Source organism: Quercus lobata, chromosome 10 (assembly GCF_001633185.2).
Source record: "Quercus lobata isolate SW786 chromosome 10, ValleyOak3.0 Primary Assembly, whole genome shotgun sequence".
In the NCBI taxonomy this organism is placed as follows: domain Eukaryota; kingdom Viridiplantae; phylum Streptophyta; class Magnoliopsida; order Fagales; family Fagaceae; genus Quercus; species Quercus lobata.
The window spans coordinates 21023348-21040196 of NC_044913.1; the positions used below are offsets into that span (position 1 = coordinate 21023348).

At 36.6% G+C, this 16849-nt stretch overlaps 3 protein-coding genes across 5 annotated transcripts; 2 read left to right on the plus strand and 1 right to left on the minus strand.

The window, feature by feature from the left end:
• The first annotated feature begins 2711 nt into the window (after positions 1-2711).
• On the plus strand, positions 2712-6603 carry LOC115963683 (phosphatidylinositol 4-kinase gamma 7-like). Of its 3 annotated transcripts, none has more exons than XM_031082779.1 (3): positions 2712-2948; positions 3216-3320; positions 4049-6603. In XM_031082779.1, the coding sequence occupies exon 3, from the start codon at positions 4324-4326 to the stop codon at positions 6190-6192; it is 1869 nt and encodes a 622-aa protein (XP_030938639.1). In that variant the 5' UTR covers positions 2712-2948; positions 3216-3320; positions 4049-4323; the 3' UTR covers positions 6193-6603. The 3 variants fall into 3 exon arrangements, with proteins under 3 accessions (XP_030938639.1, XP_030938638.1, XP_030938640.1); XM_031082778.1 differs by having other exon boundaries at positions 3223-3320; XM_031082780.1 differs by lacking the exon at positions 3216-3320.
• Positions 6604-7261: 658 nt separating this feature from the next.
• On the minus strand, positions 7262-13233 carry LOC115964038. Its single transcript, XM_031083324.1, has 3 exons — positions 12728-13233; positions 8317-9751; positions 7262-7689 (listed from the first exon to the last, which is right to left on the minus strand). The coding sequence occupies exons 1-3, from the start codon at positions 13079-13081 to the stop codon at positions 7442-7444; spliced, it is 2037 nt and encodes a 678-aa protein (XP_030939184.1). The 5' UTR covers positions 13082-13233; the 3' UTR covers positions 7262-7441.
• A 296-nt stretch (positions 13234-13529) lies between these two features.
• On the plus strand, positions 13530-14054 carry LOC115964489. Its single transcript, XM_031083788.1, has one exon. It carries the CDS (start codon positions 13530-13532, stop codon positions 14052-14054), a length of 525 nt encoding a protein of 174 aa, XP_030939648.1.
• Positions 14055-16849: the final 2795 nt, after the last annotated feature.

Below are 16849 nucleotides of genomic sequence, written 5' to 3' on the forward strand. Positions count from 1 at the left end.
TAAGGTCAGCACAAATTATGTGAGATCTACGAAGTTGTTTATAACGCTAAAACCATTGTAACACATCGTTGAAAGCATTTTCTCATAGAAGCATAGATAATTATAGGTTTAAATTGTACTATTAATGTAAATCTTACAAAGTAAACTAAGAATTTTTCTTTAGTTGAATCCACATTTTTGATAGATTTTTCAATTTTCTTCCTGTGTATTGTATTTAAATTCTTCTCAATCTCTCAACACTCACTGCCCAAAATAGAAAATCCCATCACTTCCCCACCAAAACTCTCCAAGACACCAACCAACAAACCTAACTTCTTGATACTTTTGAGACAATAATGCAAATTCGTTGTACAATTTATGTCTTTCCCAAAATTTCAAATATGACCAAACTAAAGAAGTTGCCTAAGCTTGCATCTACAAATAGAAGAAAAAAAGCACATCACATTAGATAGGTCTGTTTGTGTTTAGACTCATTGTATTTTACTAGCAGGTTTGTACTCTTATTATAGTTATTATTATTATTATTTTGATAAATCTTATTAGTTATTATTGTACAGTACTCATATTATGTGCGTATATAAATAGGCCTCTCTTGTAAAAAAAATTCGTATAGTTCAATATAGAATACAGTTTTATCAACAACAAATATATATATATATATATATATATATACACACCCAACTATTCTTCCACCTTTTTTGCAAATACTATTCTCAAAATTAGTTTTTCTCACAAGCTTCATCTTAGTAAATTATAAATAAAAAAAGGGTAAGTGAAATATATTGAAATTGGCAAATTGTCAATTGGCTTCCACTTCCAGTACGATATATAATATATTGCACCTATACCCTCCACTGTCTCTTACGTTGCTGGTTCGACCTTCCTCCTCTACCCTATCTAAAAGTGTATAGAAATAATGAAATATGTTGAAACCAAATTGAAAAAAATAAAATAAAATAAACAAGCAAATAAAAAAAAAGGAGTAAAAGACGAAACAAAATCAAGTTCATTTTTCAAAAGAAAAAAGAAAAAGAAAAAAAGATTAAATTACAAATTATACCCTTTTTAATTATAAATTGAAAATTACACTTTAAAGTGAGGTAATCTACTAAAGTTTCAAAAATTTGAATCACTTTTACAACATTAAAGACCATTTGGAAAAAAAAGCCCTTCTGTTTTCGCCTGGTGCTAATGTATATTTGTTAAATCATAAATGCAACCAAAGCCTGTTATGTGTGCTTATTGGTCCATGTCATATCAATTTAATTATCCCATGATTCCCATGTACTTAAATAACTTAAAAGAAATTTAAAAATTAAAATAAATCCCAAAATAAAATATTGTCTTTTCTTTTCAACATTTTCTAGAATGAACAATTTTGGGATTGAATAAACCCCAACGGGTTGTTCTTCTCTAAATCTTTCCGCATTTCATAACTTCTCATGGTCTCATTAAGACGTTGTTTGGGAATTGAAGTTTCAGCAGCACAATTGAAAGGTATGTTACTGTTGCGTTTGGCATTGATTGAAAAAGACCCTTCTTTTTTTTTTTTTTTTTACTATTTAACTTATTTGTATTATTATTTATTGGTATTATTGTACTTTTTAATACTATTCATGGGTTCTACTATATTTTTAACAAAAAATTTTCAATTTTAGCTAAATAAACTGTTCCCCAATAAACTCTAGAAATGAGATTTGACAGATCGGTGAATCAAATATGAGAGTAAGATCTAAGAAAGATGAGCGAAAGAAAAAAGAAAAAAAAAAGAAGTAAAGTAGGAAAAAAGAAGAAGAGAAAAATAACAAAAAATAATATAAAGTGCTAAATAACTTTTTTATTGACTCTTACACAATGATATAGTTTTAATGTCGTTGTTTTGAGATAATATAGCACCTAATGACCATTTCATTAACAGATATGGACGAAATTATTTTTCCAAATAGGAGCAAATTAGATTTTTGAAACTTTTGGCAATAAAATCAAAATTACCCTAAAGATTAAGGGTGTAATTTGTAATTTAATTTTTTAAAGGACTAAGTTCAAATTACACCCCTAAAGTTTAAGTAATTTAAATTTTAATCCTTCTCAAGTATCAAAATTTTGATCCACATCCCTAACATTAGATAATATTTGGATTTACTTTATTTTTGTCAATGAACTGTGCCTAATTATTCGCTAAATTCAAAATTGATCAAAACAATCCCAAACTTAAAGCATGCAAAATCAAAACTATTCCAAACATAGCAAGGGCAAAATCTAACAAGTAAAAACATTAAGTGTTTAAAAATAAAAACAAATATATCCATAGAGGGTGTGGATGGGATGTTAATTTGATAGGTAATGAAAAGTTAGGTATAATGCTTTGACGCAAAGGAACAAATCCAAATGGTATCTCGAGTAGGTCAAAATTTTGAAACTTTGTGTGATAAAATGAAATAGTTCTTACACATATTTACACACTCAAAGATTGTAAGTCGCAATTTCTAAATTGAAAATCATGACTTTAAGTTACATTTTCAAAGTAATTTTCGTGTGTAATAAATACTGTTCAAATCAAATGCAAAATTATTATTTTTTAATTAAAAAAATATTGAAATATGTTCTGTAAATCATTATGAGTCAAAATCAAAAGCAGTAAACCTCAGGTCTTTCTAGTAATTTCGAAGAAGAAACCATCATATATATATATAATCGCTAACCATGGTTACTCACTTTGTACGTAAAGAAGTTAAAAGAGAGAGAGAGAGTGAGAGAGACAGAGAGCGAGAGAGGGGTTTTGGGCTTGGGGAGAAGAGGCAGCAGAGTTATTACGAAACAAAGGTTGACGATGGATTCATCACAGCCGTTGAATCTCCTTTTCAACTCCAAGCCTAGCCGTTCATATGTTTGACTTTCTTCTCCTCCTCCCTCGTACGGCGGTGATCTCTCTGAGACTCTGATCTCCGGTGAGCTTTTCCTTCTTCTTCTTCTTCTTCTTCAATCGAAGTTCCCAAAAATCAATATTTTCGAATTTTGAATCTTGATTTGTGTAAAAATGCCTCTGTTTCTGAACTTTGAAACCGCATTTTCTCTTTTTTCGGCATTGCTTAATGCTCTGTTTGGTTGATGAGAAAGTGCGGGAAAAAGAAGACGACGAAACTTGTATACGAACTTTCTAAAGAAAAAGCAATTTAACTCAAGTGAATTAAGCCGACTTCTTTCATTTTTCCAAGATTTCAGGTTTAAAGCGGCATCACTATGCGATTCCTGGAATTCTTTTTCCATTTTCTCGGCCACCAAACAGACTGAGAAAGAAATTAGTAGCAAAAAAAAGTTAGGTTATGTGATCGCTTCTGTTTTCTTCAATCCCTACTCTCTTTTTTTTGATTTAATTTTAATTTTTAATTGCATGCTTCTGTGTTAATCTTTATAGCTGTCGCTGATTAAGAATTGCATTAATTTCCCCTAAAAAAAAAAGAATCGCATTAGTTATTTATTTCAGCTTCACTTTGTTCATTACTTATGTAATTGCTATTTTTAGAGGATGTGTCTGTGTGTGTGAGTTTGAAATTTCTAGAAATTGAGAGTACTTCTAATGAATTGGGGTAGCGGTAAAATTGTAAAATGATTAAAACTTACCGTAATGGCTAAGAAGCACGGACATGGGTTCGGGTACGACATGGGGATACGAGAAATTTCTAATACACTGGTACAAATGGGTACGGCATGCCAAATGAAGTGTTCGTGCTTCCAAGCATTCATTTGTTTCTTTACTTGAAGGTTCAAATGATATTGAGAGTGTTTCATTTTCGGAATTTCTATTTTGTATATTTCTCTTAATTTGGTTTTGAAAAGTTACAGTTATATTGAAATCTTTTTTTGTCATTTTCTTGAAATTGATGAATAATTTGTGTTGCGGAAGAGTTATAAACTTATATAATATATCTATTAATATAATTTTGATTAGAAGTAGCTGCTTCATAATTATTTAATAAAAAGAAAAAGAAAAAGAAAAAGAGTGATGGTGCCTTCCGTGCCTACCCTAATGTGTCTTATTCTTTTTCAGATTTTGGTTCTTCCGAATGATTCAGCAGTATTAGATGGGGTCCCCAATGTAGCGACACGGCTACATTTCTCTTCTCTTGTTTACTATGTAAGCAGATTTTGGGGGGGGGAAATTTGCATAATGATGGGTTAGTTGATGATTGTTTGACAGCCACGTTTCTCTTCCATTCGTCGGTGTCAAGGATTGAGTTTGGCATCTGCTTGAGAGAGGAGAGTTTGTATGCTGCTGTCACATTTTATTACCAAGCTTGTGAGTTACGGGACTTCTTCATCCCCATGTCTCATAAGTTGGATGGTCTTGTTCATACTCAGATGGCTGTTGCAGTTTCTAGTGGCTCAAGCAATTGTGAGTGCTATGGGAACGTTAGAGGAACACCTGCTAGGAGGAGAAGGCGTGTCTTTGTGCAGACTGAGACTGGCTGTGTCTTGGGAATGGATCTGGATAGGAGTGATAATGCCCATACTGTGAAAAGAAGGTTGCAGCTTGCCCTCAATGTTCCTACTGATGAGAGATCTTTGACATTTGGGGATGTCATATTAAAGAACGACCTCAGTGCCATTCAGAATGATTCCCAACTTCTTCTAACTAAGAATGTCATGCACAGAAGCTTATCAACTCCTTGTCTCTCACCAACTGGAAGAAATCTCCAACAGCGAGATCAGAGTGGTCCTATTGAGATATTAGGGTGTTCAAGTCACTGTGCTAGAACTAAGGAACTGGTTAAGGTCATTATGAAAGCGATCAAGAATGGTGTTGATCCAATCCCTGTTCATGGTGGGCTTGGTGGTGCTTATTATTTTAGAAATAGCAGAGCTGAGTGTGTTGCCATTGTTAAGCCTACAGATGAGGAGCCTTTTGCACCAAACAACCCAAAGGGATTTGTCGGAAAAGCTCTTGGCCAACCTGGCCTGAAACCTTCAGTGCGGGTTGGGGAAACAGGATTTCGAGAAGTTGCAGCCTACCTTTTGGATTATGATCAATTTGCCAATGTACCTCCAACTGTTCTTGTAAAGGTTACACACTCAATCTTTAATGTGAATGATGATGTGAATGGAAACAACTTTCAGAGTAGGAAAAATGTTAGCAAGATTGCATCTCTCCAGCAATTCATTCCTCACGATTTTGATGCCAGTGACCATGGACCCTCAAGCTTTCCTGTTGCCACTGTACATAGAATAGGGATATTAGATGTTAGGATCTTTAACACTGACAGGCATGCGGGAAATCTTTTGGTTCAAAAGCATAATAGGGTTGGGGGGTTGTGTCAGATGGAACTCATTCCAATTGATCATGGCCTTTGCTTGCCAGAGAGCTTGGAGGACCCATATTTTGAGTGGATTCATTGGCCTCAAGCATCTATTCCTTTCTCTGAGGACGAGCTAGAGTATATTAAGAACCTTGATCCAGTTTGTGATTCTGACATGCTACGGAAAGAGCTGCCCATGATTCGGGAGGCTTGCCTGCGGGTCCTGGTTCTCTGCACAATATTCCTTAAGGAAGCAGCATCTTTCGGACTGTGTCTTTCTGAGATTGGTGAGATGATGAGCAGGGAGTTTAGCCGGCAGGAGGAGCAGCCAAGTGAGCTTGAGGTCGTATGCATTGAGGCAAAGAGGATGATAGCAAACAGTGATATGTCAGTCTTTGAGGCCAAAAGTGGAGAAGATTACATGTTTGATATAGATACTGAGGATCTGGAGGGTGACCTTTTCCCTCAAATGTCAATGGATTTCTTGAACAAAGGTTTATTCTGTTCAGGGTCCAGAGGTGCAAGTGGTCATTACCCGCTCTCTAAGCTAGATGAGAATTTTGGAGAGATTGAAGTAGATGTCACCGACTGGCCAAACCAGGATTTGTTTCAAATTACTCCACAGTCTTCCAAGTCTCCGAAAAAAACTGACTTGGTTGGTGGAAGAAGCCATCGACTCCAAAGTGGAGCAGGTACTGTGTCTGGAATCAGAAGTAGTGCAAATGAGCAGCTGCCCAACACAACAAGCTTTGTGAAGCTTGCTGATATGAGCAAAGAGGAATGGATTCTTTTTCTTGAGAAGTTCAAGGAACTTCTTTACCCTGCCTTTGCAAACCACAGGTCCAGCTCCACTGGGCAGATACAGAGACAGAGGCTTGGGACTTCATGCCAGTTTTGAGACAGATTGACTACCTGTTAATGTAACATACAAATCTTCCAAGAAGAATAAAGGTTTTTAGGTATAGTGGGTGATGGGGATTTGTAAGTTCCACAATGTTACTTCCTCTAAGAAATATTCTATAGTTAGTACAAGTAGCCTGAGCTGTAGATATTCTTAGTCACAGAGGTTTCATTTACGTCGGTAATTAGCCTAGTGAAGAAAATGAGATAGACTACATCAATTACTTTCTTTTATTTCAAGTATATTGTTGTTTTCCCATATCTTCTCCATGTGGACTGTCTGGAGTTTTGGAGAAATAGTGTGTTATGGTGGTGAGAAAAAGAGCTGTAAAAGGAGACAAGGAAAGAGAGTAGTGTGTACATTTTGTTTTCAATAGAGTTACAAAATTTAACGCCAGACTAGTATATTCAGTTCCTCTCTAACTATTCTTGTTTTTTGCGGGGTGCTTTGATTTTGTCAGTGGTTCTTGGAGTTACTGACTTCTTCTCCCATGAGTATGGGATGAAAGATGGGTTCATAGACTTTACCGGGAAAAAATCTATCAATAACTCTCATAATTATAGACAAAAAAAATAAAAGAAAAAATTGTTTTTTTTATAAAATTAATTAATTTTATTTTATTTTATATTATAGAGATGTCAAACACAATCATGTCTAGATTCCTTTGGAACCACGTTTAGCTGCTTTATGTAATATTGATTGTGATTAATTTGAAACTTCTTGAGTTTGTCACCAGTTGCAAGCTATTCTAAAGCAAATTTCCATACAATTGCTGGCATTTCTATTTAGTATTTCAAAGCCTCAATTCTTTTTTGAAGTGAAAGCTAGAAAATTGTATGGATGTAAAACTATAGGAGAAGTTACAATTCTTATCAGATCATGGTTGGGCCTTTCCCCTATACATGTCCATGTAAAACCATAAGAGAAATGTTTGGAAACAGTGTTGTGCATGTGCTTCTTCGAGAAGATAATCTTGGCCTCCACATGCTAAATAATTGATAAACAAAACGAACAAAAGAGAAAAAAAAAAGACCAATTCAAGAACAAGATTTAAGAACACAAGAGCTGTCGAGTTCAATTCATATACCTGCTCCAATTTATTTTAGAATTTTAAATAAATAATTCAATGTTCCCATTACATAAGTGGGAAGGAGCTCTGTTAACAACTTGAGAAGCGCCTTTAAAAATAAATAATAATAAAAATATTTTTTTTAAAAAGGTTTTGAACATCTCAGCAGCAGACATCTCAACTAGATTTTACACAACCTACTTTCTCAAACATAATGGATTCTACAACATCTTTTACAAATGTACAAAAGCATTCTCGGCAAGAATTAGGCATTAAAGTGGACTTGTGGAGCTGCTGAATATGTTCCATGTGGCTGCACACTGATCTTGGGAAGAAGTGAACCTCAGACTTACGGTGCTCTAAACCGCATGCAGCCAAGATGGTATGTGTGGCAAGCCTTGCAATTTCCTTGAATGCATCAACTCCTGCATAAGCAAACAATTTCAAGTAAATCTCTTGTATTCGATTCACACGTCCTTTTTCTAATGACAAAAATGTGGTTCCAATCCAATGAAACTGACGTCATACAAACAGGCAAGTACAGAAAGGCCATAATGATTTCTAAAATTTACAAGCAGAATCTGGAAAGGTCACAAAAAAATTTCCAACAAGCTAAAAAGTACAATTTTATTTATTCAGTTGTTTGATTACCCCCTAATTTCTTTCCTTTTCTTTCATACTTAAGGTCAGGGGCACTACATTGGCCAGGGGGCCAATGCTGAAAGGGTAGGTCAGTTGTTTAATTATGATAAGGCATACCAAATTCAGCACATTCCATGCCAAAGAGATGACAATATGCTTCAAGAAGAATCTAGACTCAGTTTTGCAAGGACCAATAAAACACACTTCATCAGTTATAAAAGATCTGAATGCATTAAAATGAAACCCATACAGTGCATTTAGTACTTAGCAATGTCCTCAGATAAGGATACAATAGACTTAAATTAAAGTAACCTCACAATCACCTATTGACTCTACCATTAATAAAATATAAAATATACAGTAAATAATTAAATATATAGATAGAAGAATAAATTCAAAGATAATCATACCTAATTTCTTGTCTCTACTTAGAATCTTCATGTTCAGCTTGACGAGAGATTGGATCTCACTTTTGGCATCATTGTCTTTTCTATCATTGCATTGGGTACAATCCTTTCCCAATCTAACTCTTTCCTTAGGAGCATCTGCCTTACCAGGAGAAGATGTACTGAGCTCTAGTTTGGCATAAAATGGATCAGAAGCCCCTGACATCGATCCAACCACATCCATCAAAGAAGAAGATCCATTTTGCTCATCAGGGACATTTGATGAGGCTCCGTTTATATTTTTCTGTAACAGTCTTGATCCATTTTGATTACAAACATCACCTTTAATACTAGACCATTCATACCTAGAGAATGAAGATTTAAAAGATCCTGGTAGATGAGTAGTTTTGAGACCCTCACTAGATTCTACAGTCTCACTAGTAGTAACACTCTGCTTTTGCTTTTCCAACTTGGGAAATTGACACTTTCCTTTTTCTTTTTCAATAGAACAATATTTATTTTCCTTCTCCTTTGTACTTCTTCCTAGATCCTTAGCTCCAAATTGTGGTTGTTTAAATAACTGGAAACTTGAACTTATACTAGTAGCATCTTTTGAAGCTCTTCCTGTGCTAGAAGGAAGTTTTGTGACCTGATCAATAGACCTTGTCCTTTCATGAGCAAGTTCCATTGACTTTGCCCTAATCATCATTTTCCATGCTTTGTCAATATCATCTGAGCCTCTGTTGTCCCCAGAACTTTGAGCAGAACCATCCTCAGTTGTTGATTGCTGACTACTTGTCGAAGACGACAAATGTTGTTGACCTGATCTGTTATACAATACTGCACTAGTCTTCTGTTTTTGACAACTTCCATTGCCAGATTTAAGTGAACTGGAGGAAAAGCTCAACGACCCATTACGAAAGGCATTCCAATTTTGACGAAGTGCCCGTATACGACTGTGGACATTTCGACAACGTTGCAATGTTCTTGGACCTGATTGAGTTGCTCTATCAGCAACATTCTGAAATTTTCTTGTCCCAGGCCCATTTACTCCCTGTGCAACATTGTTTCCCCTATCAGGGGCAACAGAAGGTGACAGTTGATTTGTATTTGAAACGATTCTTGTAGCTGTTCTGTTGACCATACGGCTATTTGAGTCTTGTACCATATCAAAGATGGTAACGTGTACCTCAGCTGTTGGCAATACAGTTTCATTGTCACTATCATCATCCATTTCCCTAATGATATGTTCATTTCTACAGACAGTGCAGTCATGACAAAACCAATCTCCCTCAGGTACAGTGAAACCCAGGCCAACACAGTATGTATGAGAAGCTGAATCACAAAGATCACAAAGTAATAGAAGACTATCATCTGTCATTTGATGGCACACATTACATTGAATTTGTGAATAAGGGTCAAGAGGCCCAGACGTTGAGTTTCCATAAGGAGTGCAAACCTGCAACAGACGCATAAGTTGGTATATTAGATTGGAGTGCAGATAAGTTTTATATCCAAGTAAAAATTGGCAAAAAAAAAACAAAGCAGAGCTAATCCTCCAATTTTGCCACACACAACATTAAGTCAGCACACCCTCACTCAAGATCAAAGAAAGCAATGGGCTCATATTTGATAGTCTTTAAAAGTTATTTTTGGCTGGAGATTATAGGTACGGCCCAATTAGATACCAATAAGCACACAACTATATGAAGTTTTAGAAGTATGATACAATTAATACATATGATATAGTTATTTGGTAATTTTGGTTATATGCTGTTCTTAAATTTTTCTATTTAAGAATTCATATGCGTTTTGAAATCAAAATTGTTATGTAGGTGGCTTTTCTTTGGTCAATTAATTGACCGAGTCCTATTAGAACCCTTGTTTTTGATTTTCTCTTAATCAGAATACCCTAGCCGACTTTTGGTTTTACTCTAAAACTCTAAGAGCTAGCAGACTATAGCATCATCTAATAAAAGGTTGTTTTGGCTATGTCAATTAAGTTGTGCCGCAACATAGAGCTAAGCTGTGGCATTGATTCTTAGAGAAATTCCAAGTTTCTCTTATCACATGTTTTTGATACGAGAGCTTTTAGGGTGTATTTGGGGTTTCAGTTTTGTGGGAGTGTCTTTGTGATGTAGGACAGAATTTCTTGACGCTACCTTTGTAATATCCTTATTTTGTTAGTGAAACTTTCTCCTCAACGCCACCCATGGATGTAGGCCTAAGGCCGAATCACGTAAATCTTTGTGTTCCCTTTGTAATTGTCTTTTCTGTTTTTTATTTCTATTTTGCATAATCCCATTATTATTTGGTTACACAACAAATAGGTGTCAAAGCTTCTGTCATCTCAACCAAAATTAATAGAATTTTAGCTAATTCTCTACATAAAATAAAAAAGAACCAGTAACTGAGGTTGGAAAAATGCTAACCCTGGATGGTTCAAGTGTATATGATGAAGATAAACCCAAACTAACTGGGTTGTGAGAATCTTAACACAAAATGCACATGCACATGCATAGACACACTGAGAGAGAGAGAGAGAGAGAGAGAGAGAGAGAGTATTCTGTGTTGATTTCTCAAGTCCACTTCATTAGGTTTTCTCTTCCACAAACATACCCTAAGGACAAGGGATAAGTTTTTTTTTAAATGTCCCAATTACAATCAATTAGAGCACATCTTCTTTACTTTTCTTAGTTTTTTAAAATGTCTTTTGGCATAATCAATATAGAGATTAATAGTAATGTCAAACCAACATAATCACAAATTAATAAAAGTGATGAGATGCAATTATTCCTATTAAGAGTGAAAATCCCACGTTGATTAGGGAGATTTGATTGTTCCAATAAATAAAATGGTAAATAGCCTTTGTTTTGGATGTGAGTGTTAGAAGACAAAGTTTTGTATGGTGTGTTAGTGTGCCATTGGGGTATTGGGGTTTTAGGTTTAAGAGTCTTAAGTTTGTGATTTTTACCGATGAAACCATTTAAGTGTTCATTTGGGAACAACTTATTTAGTTGAAACTTAAAACTTTTTCCTAAAAGTACTGTAGATAAAGGTAAAAGTTAGCTGAAATAGTACAATGGGATGAATAGTACCAAAAAGTGCAATGAGACCCATGAATAATAGCAAAAAAAGCTAAATAGTAAAATAAACTGGCAAAAATAATCAATGCCAAACGCACAGTAACTTTTTTGTTTAGTGCATAATATCTTTTTCTTTTTTACAACTTGATAGCAAAGCTAGGTTTATTAGGATTAGAAATAGGGTTGGAGAAGACCTTAAATATAACAAGCACAATGTTCAAGAATGAACCCTTTCATGGGGAAGATAATTTTGTTCCTTAAGAGTGAAACACTGTTAAAGATATCTTGGTGTAACAAGGACCGATAAGGATGTGGTTTGGAGGGCTAAAGGAGCTAGCCTTTCTATCTGATTATGGTTCAAAAAAGCTTGGATGAAAACAGTGAATAATATATGTTTGAGTAAGTATGATAATATTATGACTTTTAACCTCACTGCTTCTTTCATAATATACCTTGGTGACTATAATGTTGGTTAGCAAAGAGACACTCAAGAATGCAACAGTTCTTTTAAAGATAAAGATGTTTAAGAAGCCAAAAAATAATTTGAAATTTCGGACATTTTTAGTGCAATCCAAATCTAAGTTGAGGGAATATGTATCATGTAAAAACTTTTGATTGAGAGAAGTCAAGATTGAAATTTCGACCAAGGAAGATACTAATATGTGGAATGCCATTCTATCATAAGTTAGAGCATATATAGTATTTAGTGGAGGAAGTTGAGAGCTGAATTACAAAATTTCAAGTCATAATTCTATGAATGCGGTGATTGTTGCAATAGATAATGGTAGTTATATTAATTTAGTAAAGGAGTAGATCCAATTATATTCTATGGATTTTGGATACTATCTACTCCTTTCATGTGTTACAAGCTTGTGATTGTGATAAAGTAGCTATTATGTTAACTAGCAGTGTGGAATGTAAATTTGTGGGAAAAATTACCGTAAAAATATGATATTTGATAAAGTATTTTAGAGTGATCAGTTTTAGCCCCTTATATGAATTGGCCAAACTAAAAAACTGACACGTCATCACTCCAATAGACACATCAAGCACTAAAATTGATATCTTAAAGTTTTTCTGGACTAAAAGTGATCACTTTAAACTTCGGGTTTCGGGTAAAAGCCTAAAGTTCAGGGACCAATGTGTTAGTTTTGGAATCCCACATTAAACAATAACAAGGTGCAATAATTCCTATTAGGAGATTGTAATAATTGAAAGAAAAAAAAAAAAAAAGTCTTTTGTGTGAATTAGTGTGAGTACACAATTGGGTTTTGTGTAGTTTGTATAAACAATGAATGGGTTTCAAAATCAAAAGGCATAAACAAAAAGAAAGAGAAAAGTGGGCAGACCTGGTCACGAACTGGGACCTTGACAACGCGTTGGACAGCGTCCTTGAAGAGCCTTTGAATGGTACTGAACCTGCGCTTGCATATGGGGCAGCGGGACTCGACCTTGGACCACTCCATGATGCAGAGGAAGCAGAAGTAATGGTCGCAGCAATCGATTTTGCCTCTGATCGATTCTCCACCGTCGGATAAGCAGATCATACACGGTGAAGCTGAATTGGCCGTCCATTGTTGTTGCTCTTCTTGGTGGTGATGATTATATGGGTCCTCCTCGTCGTCGTCTTGGATTTTCGATTTCGAGGTTGAGGTGGGGGATAGGGTTTTGCAGCGCTTGTTTGGGGACTCAGTCGCCGCCATTGGAGACGGAGTTGCTGAGCCTCGCCACTCGGCCGGGGTTACAAATTTATTGTGGGTACTGAAAAACCTGGAGTCGGTATCAACATCCTATATGTTATCGACTTAGGAAATTACGTTAAAAGACCTATGAAATTACTCCTAAGTTTTGTTTTGTTTTTGTTTTTTGTTTTTTGTTTTTTGTTTTTATTGGTGGACCGGTGGTTTAAGCAAATCATTTGGTGCAAATTAGTTTCTTTCAAGTCCATGTCTATGAGAATTACCATTAGTTATTAAATTAGAAAGTATTATTGCTTTTGGTTTCTCTGACTAGCAAAAGTTTCTCTGTGAACTTTTCCTAGGCTGTAGAATTGTGTCCCTACGTGTAGGTGCTTTTGTCCCTTTGGGTAACAAGTTTATCCTTAAGGCCAGTGGTTTTTTTTTCTTTCGGGGTTAGGGAAACAGTGAATTCATGGGGGATCTTGCAAACCATTGTAAAGGTTTGTCAATTTCGGACACAGAAGGGCCAACTTTCAACCTTGAGGAGGAATTGGCTACGCCAGAATTCATCATTGCTGGTAAATTCTATACAAGAAGGGCTTTGAATATGGAAGCTATAGCTTCGACTTTTATGCCATTGTGGAGATCCAGGAATGACTTCAAAGTCAAAAATATGGGCAACCACATAGTCCTCTTCACATTTGATAACAAACATGAAGTAGAATCCATTCTTTCAAATGAACCTTGGAGCTTTGATAAGCACCTTTTGGTGTTGCAACGTTACGACAAGGATGATCCAATTGAAGATTTAAAATTTAACAGTACTACGTTTTGGGTGCAAGTACATGACATCCCAGTGCGGTTCATGAACCCAAAGGTGGCGGAAGGGATTTGTAGTACTGTGGGCACGGTTGTCCGGAAGTCTGAGACGGAGATGAATGGGGGAAGTTTTATGAGGGTAAGAGTCAACGTGGATATCACTCGTCCACTAAGTTGAGGAAGAATGGTATCAGTTGGACAAGGCAGAGAAAAGTGGGTCTCTTTCAAATATGAGCGCCTACCTAATATTTGCTATTGGTGCGGCTGTCTTAACCATGATGATAGGGATTGTGAGGTGTGGCTTGATAGTGAAGGCTCCCTAAAAGTTGAAGAACAGAAATTTGGTCCTTGGCTTCGTGCTCCACCTGTACGTCGAGTACAAAAAAACGTAATCTCAGTGCCCGGAATTTTTCACAATAAGAAAGGAAGCACGACTACTCAAACAGCTCCGGTTCAGTCAAGGCAAGCTCCGGCAAAGTCCAGGATGTCCTCGGCAGCTCAATCACCACCAGCTGACGTGGACCATTGCAATGTGGAATCATCAATGGACCATTTAAGTAGGTCGGTTACAACTGATGCACTTAACTCTCCAACGGTTTTTGAGCAGTCCAATCTTCAGGATGGTCCGTTGGAGAATAAATTAGAGAGAGAGGTAGATGCTGTAGAGAAGAATGATGAGCCACCTGTAGGGGAACGGACTGCCAGCCCACCAGGATTTAATCCGCAATTACTCCCTTCCAATAATGACCCGGACAAAGCCATGAAATCAAGGAAATCAACGCAAAAGGAAACTTTCCTTTCTGAGATTGCTGAAATTGATGAGGGGCTGTCTAAAATAAAGACCGGACTTATTACAGTAACCGATTCTTTGAATGCTGAAGCTCCAATCAATGTGCACGTGACTAGTGAGGATGCAAAGGAGGCGGCTAGGGTTTCTCAAGTCCTAGAGGGTGTCTCTCATGCAAACCCACGTGCAGCAACTACTGAAGCACAGACTATTCCATCCCCACGGCAACAAGGGACATGGAAGAGGTTGAACAGAACAGATGGTCCCAGCAAGCTGATCGGAAAATCCAGTACTATTGAATCGATGCTATCAAGCAAAAGAGTGTATAAGGAACTATCCAATCCCAATGGTTTACCAAGCAAAAAACGTGCGGTTTCTATTGAGATTATTTCTTCAAAGTTGGCAGAGGCTGATGCTCAGCCCCGCCCTACACAATGAATCTCTTAGTTTGGAACTGTCGTGGGCTTGGGAACCCACGTACAGTGAGAGAGCTTGGAGATTACATTCGGGCAAAAGATCCTACTGTTGTGTTTTTAGCCGAGACATGGACAGACGATGCAAGGCTAGCTGAAGTGTTACGAAATTTTAGTTTCAGAAATAAATGGTCAGTTCCTAGTGGCCAAAGAGGTGGTGGTTTGGTTTTGTTGTGGAAGGAAGACATTCAAATCTCAGTGGAAGACTCATCAAAGTATTATATCGATGTAATTGTTGAGAAGAACACTCCTCAAGAATGGCGGTTCACGGGTTTCTATGGCGAACCAGTGACACATAGAAGGCATGAGGCATGGACAAAGCTACGAGCCCTAAATGATAAGCCGCACATTCCTTGGTTGTGTGCAGGGGACTTCAATGAAATTACAAGGCAGGAAGAAAAGAGAGGAGGTGCATGTCGTGAAAATAGTCAAATGCAAGCTTTCCGGGATGTTATCGATGAGTGCAGTTTTATGGATTTGGGTTTCATAGGCCCAAATTTCACTTGGGCAAAACACTTCAATGATGGACATTCGATTTGGGAGAGATTAGACCGTGGATTAGCAACTAATCCGTGGTTCTTGCAGTTTCCAGGCACTAAAGTTCATCATTTACCCTGTCTTTCCTCAGATCACTGTCCATTGTTTATCAACCCTTCAGGAATTGAAATTCCATCCTATAAAAAACCTTTTAGGTTTGAGGAGATGTGGCTAGCTGATAGTAGGTGTGGGGAGGTGGTTGAAGCAGCATGGAGGTCATGTGTATCATTAGATCCTAATAAGGAAATCCTTGGAAAAATAGAAAATTGTGGCAAAGACTTGTCATGGTGGAATTACAATGTATTTGGGAATGTGAGGAGGGAGCTAAAAAAGAAGAGGGATATGCTAGTAGAAGAGGAAGCAGTGGCATTGAGAACTGGAAGCAATGTACGGATCAAAGAGTTGCAAAGAGAGATAAATGAGTTGTTGGATCGGGAAACAAGGATATGGAATCAGCGCTCTCGAATTCTTTGGCTAAAAAATGGAGATGGAAATACTAAATTTTTCCATAGTCGAGCCTCTCATAGGTATAGGAAAAATGTGATATTGGGGTTGAATGATAGCCATGGAGTTTGGAAGGAAGGACCGACTGAAGTTGCTAGTATCCTCATTCACTACTACAGTGACTTGTTCACTACCTCAAACCCGCCCACTCAACATGAAGCTCTAAGCCACATTCCTCAAGTGATCACTGATGATATGAATAGTGAATTGACTAGCACTTTTGAAGAATGGGAAGTACTCCAAGCATTGAAACAAATGGCACCTATGAAGGCACCAGGACCTGATGGAATGCCTCCCTTGTTTTTTCAGCATTTTTGGCCTATGATAGAAGGTGATGTTACTCACTCGATACTTTCCTGGTTAAACTCAGGTACTATCCCACATCCACTGAATCATACTTTTATTACTCTAATCCCAAAAAAGAAAAACCCAAGCTTAGTGTCAGATTATTGCCCTATTAGTTTATGCAATGTGCTCTACAAAATTTTTGCAAAAGTCCTTGCCAATAGACTAAAAAAATTCCTCAATTCAGTTATCAATGAAAACCAATCTGCTTTTGCCAAAGGCCGCCTCATATCAGATAATATCCTTATTGCCTTCAAAACTTTACATTTCATGAAAAATTATAATTCTAGTGCATCAGGTTTTATGGCTTTGAAGCTTGACATGAGT